This window comes from Gouania willdenowi, chromosome 3 (assembly GCF_900634775.1).
Source record: "Gouania willdenowi chromosome 3, fGouWil2.1, whole genome shotgun sequence".
Taxonomy (NCBI): Eukaryota; Metazoa; Chordata; class Actinopteri; order Blenniiformes; family Gobiesocidae; genus Gouania; species Gouania willdenowi.
Window position 1 is genome coordinate 14,324,462 of NC_041046.1, and position 10,311 is coordinate 14,334,772.

General features: G+C 42.9%; 1 protein-coding gene across 2 annotated transcripts in view; it reads right to left on the bottom strand.

Moving 5' to 3' along the window:
• The window catches only part of sall1a (spalt-like transcription factor 1a), an 11,696-nt gene extending 1,764 nt beyond the window's left edge, over nucleotides 1-9,932 (bottom strand). The window contains exons 1-2 of one of the 2 annotated variants that reach the window (XM_028438115.1): nucleotides 9,038-9,932; nucleotides 845-4,254 (exon numbers count right to left, since the gene is read on the bottom strand). In XM_028438115.1, the coding sequence (XP_028293916.1) occupies nucleotides 845-4,254; nucleotides 9,038-9,110 (3,483 nt within the window). In that variant the 5' untranslated portion in view covers nucleotides 9,111-9,932. Of the gene's footprint in view, nucleotides 1-844; nucleotides 4,255-6,774; nucleotides 6,963-9,037 lie in introns of those variants that run through there. The other variant, XM_028438124.1, reaches the window with a different exon arrangement.
• Between the last annotated feature and the right edge of the window lie 379 nt (nucleotides 9,933-10,311).

Consider the following 10,311-nt stretch of genomic DNA (forward strand, 5'->3'; position numbering starts at 1 on the left):
AAATTAGTGATGTTTACAAAGTTGGCCACAAGAGCTGCACTTGAGATGATGCAATGGAAAAAATAATAATAGTGCTTGACTTTTACTTAAATTAGCTTCACACCCAGAGTGCAGTGAACCACAGAGTAAGAAACGTGGTGCAAACATCTCATCTTATTAAAAACGGAAACATCTTTTGCTGAATTTGCCCATATAACAAAAAAACTAAATAGCTCAGATTAAAATTACACTGTACAAGGGTTTCCTTTTAGGAAGTTTAGTTTAGTCATTTTGTCCTTCAGAAAGCTTGGAAAGCATCATTTCAATGAAGTCTTGTGCAACTTTTACTACTCCTATTTTTGAAAATATAAACATATTCATCATCAACGTGTATATCCCTTTAAACCCACATGTCCCCCAAAATTCCACGCTCTCCCACTGGTAAATTATGAACACATTTTAATAATAAATCCACAGGTTTCTTTAAATTGCTGAGAAAATCCTTTTGTTAATGATTCAGGTCTGTGACATATTCCACTAATTGGCTTGTGGAAAAAACACAGCGTGCCCAAATTCACAGCGATTGCCTCTGAACATACATCTTGCGTGCTGAACCTTACTTAGCTGATCACACACCAGAGTTTCTCACCAATAATCATATTAGTGAATCAGCCTTTCCACTAAGGTTATTTTTCTCATTGAGCTGTTTCTTACTATAATTAAGCAACATTACCACCTCTTTATACCTACTGCACTGAAACACCATATAAAAACTAAATAGCAGCCCTGGGACTCATTTTTTGCCAACATTCGCACGCACAAACTTTTAGGAGACTAACAGCTTATTGGGTGTTTCAACATTTACCTTGAGGTTTCCTTTGGTGGTGAAAGCTCGGCCACAGATGCTGCAGGCAAATGGTTTCTCCCCTGTGTGCGTTCTCTCGTGGATCTGCAGAGCGCTGGAGGAGGAGAAGCACTTCCCACAGGTGTTGCAGTAGTGTTGCTTTGGTGTCCTGCGTGGTGGAGCAGCAGAGAGCACAGGGGAGGTGGAAGCAGAGGATGTGACCAAGCCAGGAGGCAGGTCCTTGCTCTCTGCTGAGTGGAACCTGTGGAGGAAGCCGTTGGCCTCAGGTTTGTTCAGGGAGCCAACAGGGAAGAGGGACTGTGTCGGGCTGGATGACAGGCAGGTGTTTGAGGGCTCAAAGAGCTGTGAGGGCAGGTCTCTCATTTGATGGGTGAGCATGTGCTGCTTGAGGTTGCCTTTGGTGGAGAAACCTCTGTTGCAGGCCGTGCAAATAAATGGTCTTTCTTTGGTATGGCTTCGATAGTGAATGTCCAAGGCACTCTGGCATGCAAAAATCTTCCCACAAATATCACAGGATGTGTTTTTGATGATGCTGCGCTCACGAAAGGGGAAAATCATGCTCAGAGATTCTTTTGAGGAATTGACCGATGTTAGGTCCAGTGCTCCAATGTTTGAGGGATGGGAGTGAAGGAGACTTGCACTGGTCTGCTCTAAGGATAAAGCCTTTTGCTGCCTTTCTTCCAGACTGGGGGATTTATGTAGTTGCTGCATGCCCATGGGGGATGGCGCCTGCATGGAGGAGGTAGATTCTGACACAGCTGGACTCCCGGCACTTTGACTCTCAACATCCCCACCCAGTGATGAAGAGTCATTGGTGAAGCAGTCCCCCTCAACTAAGCCATTTGCAGTTACTTTCCCTTGGCTGCCTTGGACCTCCTCCATCTCAATACCAGGAATGTTCTCCTGGCCATTTCTTTCTTGCCCCTCTGGATTTGTCACATCAATAGGAGCTGGAGAGTTACAGAGACTGTCATGGGAAACATCAGCCGACCTAGGTGTATCTGGGACACTGCTGTCTGGGCCCTCTTCCATTCCTTCCATGTTGTCATCAGAGAAGTTATCCAGGTCATCAAAATTTCTGTCTTCAAACGAGCCAGTATCAGAAGCCATTGACTCTGGGTAGCTGTCCGGCAAGGGTGTATTGGGGATCTGTCCGCCCATGTGCATTCGAATGTGCTGCTGCAGAACCACAGCATTAGTGAACTTCTTCTGACAAATAGGACATGAGTGTTGAACTCTAAGTGGAGGCATAGCTCTGTGGACGCTGTAGTGGGTCTTGAGATTTCCCTTAGTGGTGAATGCACGACCGCATACTTTACACTTAAAGGGCCTTTCCCCTGTGTGAGTACGATAGTGCATTTTCAGAGCACTTTGGCAGCTTAGCACCCGATGACAGATAACACATTCGTTGGGGTCTGTCACTTTTCTATCAATGTTCTCAACAAGCTGCTGCAGCTTGGATGTCTCTGAGCCATGCAGAGGATCCAGGATGCCTCCAAAGGGAAACTTTGCTTTGAATTGTTCAGACATGAGAGGCATTAGTGGGTTGGTCATCATAGGGGGACTGTTAGAAGTAGTGTACTCAGCAATGCTCTCTGAAGCAGGGTTCACAATTGGGATGAAGCATGATGATTGGCTGCCTTCTTCAGTTCTTCCATTTGAGGTAGGCAGAGCTGCACCTTCTCCCTCTTCAGATTCATCATTACCTTTCAATGAGGGCTCTACAGCCCCTACATCACTCTTTGCAGTAACAGAAGGGCTTGTTATGGCTATCGAATGATCTTCTTTTTTGATGAAATGGGGCAGGCTCGGCATGGTAGGTGGTAGCAACATGCCAACAGAGGATGTCAGAGTGGGCAGGACTGGTTTGCTATCCAGCCAGCTGGTGACAGGTTTCTCTGGAGGCATAGACATGCCATATGGAATGCCAGTGCTTGTTGGTATGTTGTCTAAATGCTCAGGAACAGGATAAGGGTTCATCTGAATTTGTGGATATTTTTCTTTATGACGCTGAAAATGTACTTTCAGATTTCCACGTGTGGAGAAGCGGTTGCCACAGATATTACATTTATATGGTCTCTCACCAGTATGTGAGCGCAGGTGGATCTGCAAGGCACTATCGCTACCAAACACCTTGCCACAAAACCTACATTTATGTTTGAAAAAAGTTTCATCTGAGCTGCTCTTGTGTTCGAATGAGGTGACATTTGGAGGCTTTCCTTTTCTTTGCTGAGCCAAAGCTGCTAAAGAGTTCAGGTCCTCCACAGTGGTGCCAACATTAGGCAGCGAGCTGGAAAACATGGGGTTTCCAGGTGGGGGCTGAGGTAGAAGGGGATTCACTGCAGAGCTCAGCAAGCTCCCTATTCCAAAGGCTGGTGTTGATGGTTTAGCTTGTGAGGGGTTACTGAGCTGAGAGTGAAGACTACTCATATGAGTGGGCCTCTTATCAGAAGACTGGGTGTTGACTGTGGATGGCCCCAGTGTGGTGACGCTCTGAGATGTTTCACTGCTGCTCGGGTTGGACTGAGGAGGCAGCTGAGCTGCTGCCGCCAGCTGTTTTAAGCTGCTAATGCTGGCTGACTGACTAGCAAGGTTCTGTGCTAGACCTGCGGCTGCAGCCAGCTGTTGGGAGAGATGGGAGCTGAGTGTGGTCAGTGGGCTGGCAGCAGGCCCCACTGTGCCTGGAGCAGATGCAGGGGCTGCTTGCATTTCTGGAGACTGGGAAGCCAGCAGTAGTATTTGATGACGTATCTGCTCGATAAGCTGAAGCTGATGGATCTGTTGCTGTTGCAGTGCTAAAAGTTGTTCCATTAGGGCTGGGACTGCCACCCTGGGGCCCCCTGTGGAACGGTTGTCTTGGGAGAATTGGGCCACTGCCACTTTGGTGCTTTGCAGATTTTCAATGATGACATTACTGTTGATCATAGAGAAGTTTCCTAGTTCAGTTAAATTACTGAGCTGAGGAAGAGAGGCAGGAGGAGCTGAAGGACCTGCGGCTGAGCTAGGAGGGAGCCTGCCTGTGGGCCCGCTCATCGTATTGGTGGGGCTGCTGCTCTCTGCGTTACTCCCTTCCTCTTCATGACCACTGCTCATTCCGGAAACATCCACATCCATGTATTCATCTTTTTCAAGAGTGTTGGGCTCCAACAGGTCACTGCACTCTGTTTGATCTGTATTATTAACTGTGTCATTCATCTGGTCATCGGGATTATGCGGAGAAGACTCAGGCGAGAAAGTTCCAGCAGGGGAAGCAGGATTTGCATTCACGATCAGAACTAACTGATTCTTAGTGCAATTCTTCTGATGCTCCTCCAGATCTGATAATTCAAAGAACTCAGCACAACATCTGCTGCAGACATGGGCATCTGACTCCTTGCAGGGGGCGTCGTCAGAGCAAAGTCCTGTGTCCACTGCAAAAAAGGAAACAGAGGATTAGTGATTAGAAATGTTTTGCAGCTGAAGAAGCAGCTTTATCTCTTCAAATTCCATTGTTGCTAATCTTAAATTAATCAGTTTTACATTCATCCGTTTGATGTGCAAACAAAACAGTGATCGAAAGACAACAATAAGCCAACTGAAAAGAAAAAAGGTTTTATTCAATGCATCACCCCTGAAACATGATAAGAAGGAATACAAAATCAATGAGAACGGCTCAAATATTGCTTGAAAGGGATCTTTCAAGATGTTTGTATGGGCTTCATCTGCAAAACCAAAGATAATCATTTTCTCCACATAATCTATCAAAACTATAGAGTTGAGTGAAGTGAGGACATCGGGGTCTTAATGAAATTTCATAGAAAGCCATTGATTTCCTATATCCCTGACCCTTCAAAGTCTGTGTGTCCACTTGGCGTAAATCAAGCATTTGAAGGACTTATTAGACTTTCAATTTGCTGTCAACTCTGCTCATTTTCAGCCAACTATGGGCATCTCGGACAGGTTATCCATGTCACTAAACTAATTTGTATCCACTCAGCCTGAAATCACAGCGAGACATAAAGAACAGCCTGTGGCACACAGTGTGCAACATACACAAAATAAATGCAAAAAAGATGAAACACTTTTGGATATCAGAATGCAACTATTAAGAAAGAAAACTAAAACTATTGTGAAAATGTAATTAGAAAAGGAAATGTAACAGAATGTACACATTTTTAGAAACTTTCCATTAAGTATATTTTTTTATGTTTTATAATTACTTTGTCAAAGTGACGGATGAGGGTGGTACATCAGAATGCAAGCAGCACAAACCTGTAAGAATCACTAAACAAACTTTTTAAATTGTCTAAAAATGACGCCCATTCCTCTAAAGGGCAGATGCTGGTTTACAAACTTCCCATTTTAATAAACAGGTCAAGACTGGGAGTGAAAAGGCAAGACGACACCCAGCCCCCCCAGCACCACTGCTGCTGTTCTCCAGGCTTTTTCCCCTCTTTGTCGCTCTAAAAACTCACTGTTTAACATACAAGTTGATTTACAAATTGCATTTCTCTATGAATCCCTTTCTTTGTGGTTGTGCCCCCCTCAACACTTTCATCAGGGCCAAGAATTCATTTGCAAATGAAACCCAGAGAAGTTCAGCCCTGCCCCACAGAGAGACAGGATGCCTTCCCATTGTTCACGCAGCATGGGAGCGGCGGGGATCGTCGGCACAGCCTGGCCCTGCTCATCTCTGTCGACTCAAAGCAGATCCTGTTTAATTCAGGGATTATCTCCCTCTATGTTGCTCTGCTCAGAGACATCAGATAACGCAAAGTTGCCATGACAGTAAACCCTTTCCCTCACACCACCATACCATGTGAACAAGGACGATTCAACTTTAATGATAACTTTCATGTTCAGTCCCCCCCCTTACCACCTTCCCACTGTGAGCCTACACACACACCCGGGTGTTCATTTCGAAAGATGTGTTTAATTCATAACTAGAGAAATGTAAATCGAACACATCTTTTATCATTTAAACTTGACTGTACAATATAATAGTGCGCAGAAAATTTAATATCCTTCAACAATGAGCGGAAAGTACAAAAAACAACTTCTGTCTCACATTTAGATACAAATGTTTGCAGTGGCGATTAAGTAAAGTATGAAGAAAAAAAGAAGAAAAAAAAAACAGCATAAAAGCCTGATTTTTTAATTCTGTGTTCACACAAAAAGTTTAAATATTTTAAAGGGATTTCAATGAAAACCAAATTATACAAAATTCAAATTTGATTTAATTTTAAATAACAGAGTTCAAAACTACGAATGTGTAAAAAGATTAAAAATAATAAAGAAACAAAGCCCACTGCTATAAAGAATTGAAGACATTTTAGCAAAGTAAATATTTGAATAAATATGAAATCCTCACATTGATTATCATGGAAGGAGAAGGAAATATTAGATGACTTTAAATATGGACTATTAACGATCTTGGACTTATTTGAACCGATGCAATTCTTTGTCTTTTAAACTGTGCAGTGCAGCAGTGGGCCGCCTGACATCATAACTCTACACTAAGTTTGGGTCTCGAGAGAAGAAATGATAACCGCATGTCCAAAGTTACGTGTAGTGCCAAATCAATCATAACTTCAGTGTTTCCACTGACCTTTCTACACTACATGATGAGTAAAAAAACAATCTCAAAAACAAATTAATGCATCCCTGCAAATAAACTGTCCACAGAAGATTGGTATGGCTAAGAGCGCAGATGCTAGCATTAGGCTTAAATCCTAAAATAGTGAGGATTAAGTTTGAATTAAAATTAGGATAAAGTCAAGCTGCTATGAGGAAAGAGTGTGAAACTTCTTTAGTGTCTATCAAAGCACAATGTGAGCAGTGTGAGAGGCAAAAGGGTGTCAGAGAAAGACAAAGAGCAAAGGCTGAATATGAGTGACAAGAAAGCGAAGATGGTTAAAAAAAAGTTGACAGAGGGTTTTTTAAGATCCTACGTTAATTTTTCGCCGGTTGATCGTCTTTCAGCCACAACACAGCGCCTTCCAGCTTTCAGGTCGCTTCCTTTCATCACTGCACTGTGACAAAGTTTCCCTGGTCCCGAACAAGCCGAGTATCACATTAACTCTACTTGGAGGACTTTAGTTGAAGCTGGAGGGGAGGGAAGAAGGCAATAGCCTTTGGGCTACACCTAGTCCACACCAACATAAACACTGACCAAATGACAAGCGGCTCCTCTCTTGTGTTTACTAAAAAAGGGGGGCCACCCTGCCAATCTCCCCTCTAGGAGGGCCACTCTGATGGGCGTGAGAGGATGGCCCCAACACTGATAAGGCCCCTCAGTCGTGAACACACACACACACACACAAGTAAATAAAAAGCCAGGGCTTTTTATTTAGAGCTGCAAGCAAGGGCCTTGCTGGGCCGCCTGCAGCTCTGATCAGCAGGTCAATGGCAAGGCATAGAGAAACAAACTGGTCCCTGAACTCTGACCATCTCCACACAGAGGCACGCTAGCAAAAGTTAAAACAGCTCAACCTCCAACGGCCCTCAGCATCACTGCTTGAACCACGAGGACTTTCTGTTCCTCTTCCGCCTCCTCACCACACTGCAGAAGAAGATCCTGAACATTTTTTTACGAGCACCACAAAACTTTCAAGCTAAAGGCCTCTACTCTACAAACACACATAGTACTCACCCTTACGCTGCATTACATTCCTCAGACATATCTGAGAATAAACTACTCAATTTTGGATAATATATTTCATCCTTCACAATATTTATAGCCATTAAAAAAAACATATATTTTAAATAGAGTTTATAAAGCATTTTAAAATTTTGGGCTAAACTCAACAAGTCACAAAATTATTTCCTTAAATAATTGAATATTACATAATTATTTTCTAAAATCATTCAAGCCTATCGGAATTTTTAGTGTATTTTAAAATTAGTGACAGACGCAGATCTGGAGCAGCCACGTTTGATTGCATTACACCACAGAACGTAGTTGAGTCATTTACTTTTAAATAAAACATGTCCAGTTATCTTTTAAATAAAGATAACATATTTTCTTTGCAATCAGTAGTTTGAGAAATCGGTCAACAAGAAAATCAAGCAGCAACGCAACTATCCTGAAACGAAGATCAAATGTTTGTTGGTTTTATTTCATGGAAAACTCATTTATTGAACGTTTCAGCTCCGCAATAAAAAACGTTATTAAACTCTGACATCAGCCATACATTTTCTAAGTGTCACTTGTGGAACACTTTAGATACATTTATTTTTTTAAACAAAAAGGGAACGTTTAATTCGCGCTAAAAAACAAAACAAACAAACAAAAAAAAAAAACCAACAAAAAGCTGTAAGAGAATTATGCCAATTCCATTTCATGTATTAAAATGTGTTAATAGGCGTTGGGTGGAAAATAAATACTGGACAAATAAAAGGCACAAGACGCCAGTTGCGAAAACAGTGTAAAGTCTGAGTGAATCATTTCAAGATGAGAGTGAGATTATAAATGTGTTTTTGGAGCAGTTTGACCTCGTTTTTATCCAAAAAAAAAAAAAACAAAACAAAAAAAACATCCAGGCATTTGAGAAATATATTGTTAGATTAAATAAAGCAAGTTAGATGTGTTAAAGCGGATGAAGAACTCAGGGGAAAAGACGCTTTTGTGTCCCGGACTTAAAAAGGTTGGAGTCCGGGCAGGAGCGACAGGGTGGTCCCTGACTCCTGTCGGCGCACGGACGCACGCGGCTGAGTCGGAGAGCAGCTCCCACCAAATCCCAGCGACACATATGTTACTCTTTAGTTTAAAACATCAATCTACAAATAAAACTACATTTTAAATCCGTTAAACGCGAAACTTTAAGGCGCGTAAAAATCAAGCGACTGTGACCTAAGACTTTTTTTTTTTTAATTTTTTTTATGTTTGTATATTTGATGGAGCTGAGTTGGTATTACTCCAAACCTAAAAGCGAAAATTTCAATTAAAAATACTTAGTAATTGCTCTGAAATATAATCAAGTGAAAGATAATCATGACTGAGCAACTTTACAGAAAAGTCGCGCTAAATTGATTCAAAAGAAAACCCATGTCCAACCTACTGTACATACTTCACGGGATTGTTGAACTTTATTAACTTTTTTCCATAATAGATTGTTGTGGGAAAAAAATAAATACAAAAAAAAAAAAAAAAAAAACTTGCCAAAAGTGTCTAAAATCTGCCGTGCTTGGATAAACAGCTGTAATGGGACTCACCATTGTACTCCGACAGAGGCTGTTCAGGGTCGGATTGGAAGTGTTGCGGCTTCGCTTGTTTCCTCCGCGACATGCTGGCTGGCACATCAGCAGGCGAAGAATAAAAAATGACTACAAAACTCTCTCAAAAAATTACGTAAATCGAGCCCCATCCACCGCGCATGTGCCCCGTTATGATTATCAATAATGCTCTGCGATTAATCATACGGGGGCTTCTTTGAAAGGCGATTGGCACCCCGCCAGCCCCCCTCCTATTCAAATGAAGTCTCTTTAATCAATTAGCTCCTGATTTGCTGAGGACTCTTGTCTCTCTCTCGGCTCCCACCCAATGAGTTGATCCGTGTGGGGAAGAAAGGCTGGCTTTTCCAAACTCCCTGTAGATACGGTTTAACCCCTTGTGTTGCCAAGTCTCAGCTTATCTGGACTATACGTCAGGGGGATATCAGCATCTCCAGTCCATGCTGTGACAGTATCTCAGATCTTTCACGTTGGTCAAACACCGATCACAGTTTTCCTTCTTTCTCTTCTCTCGGTGTGTGAGCGCAGCACACACACACACACACAAACACGCGCGCGCGCACGCACGCACGCACACCTTACGTCCCTCCAACTTTCTTTCCAGTGAAAACTTGTTAGTCCGACCTCTGCTCTCACTTTGAGATGGTTGGGACTCCACGCTTGTTGTCTTGCGCGCAGCGACACCTTGTTCTCTGAAGAGTTTCCAGCGGGGATCCCGGTGACGAGTCGCACGGGCGCGCTCCGTGCGTAAATGGCAGCGGCACCACTTTGAAATAGTCCACAGCGCGATCCGGCGTCCCCGTTAGTTTCATTAGTTTGTTATTAGTAAAAGGAACGAAGGGGGGGTTATTCACTGACACGTTTTCATCACACTGTGCGTACCGCGAATAAACAAACTTTGAGGGCCCGTGCGGTACTGAGACAAATGTGGAGCCCAGCCCATCGACGACGTGATTGGTCAGCAGGCTGTTCAGTCACGGTACCATTCACCTCCACCTCCGCCTTCACCCTCCTCCTCCTCCCTCCTCCTCTCCCTCTCTCTCTCTCTCTCTCTCTTTTTCTGTCTCTCTTTCTCCCTCTGTCTCGGTCATTACGCACAACAGATCCAAACGCACTGTGGACACGGATATGTTCAGTTGGTAAAAAAAACAAAAACACGCAGTCTAATAGTTTGTATAAGAAAAAAATGAACAAATACATAAAGCATAACTTTATCTACATTCTTGACCTGAACTCCTGATATGAAAGTTTTTTTA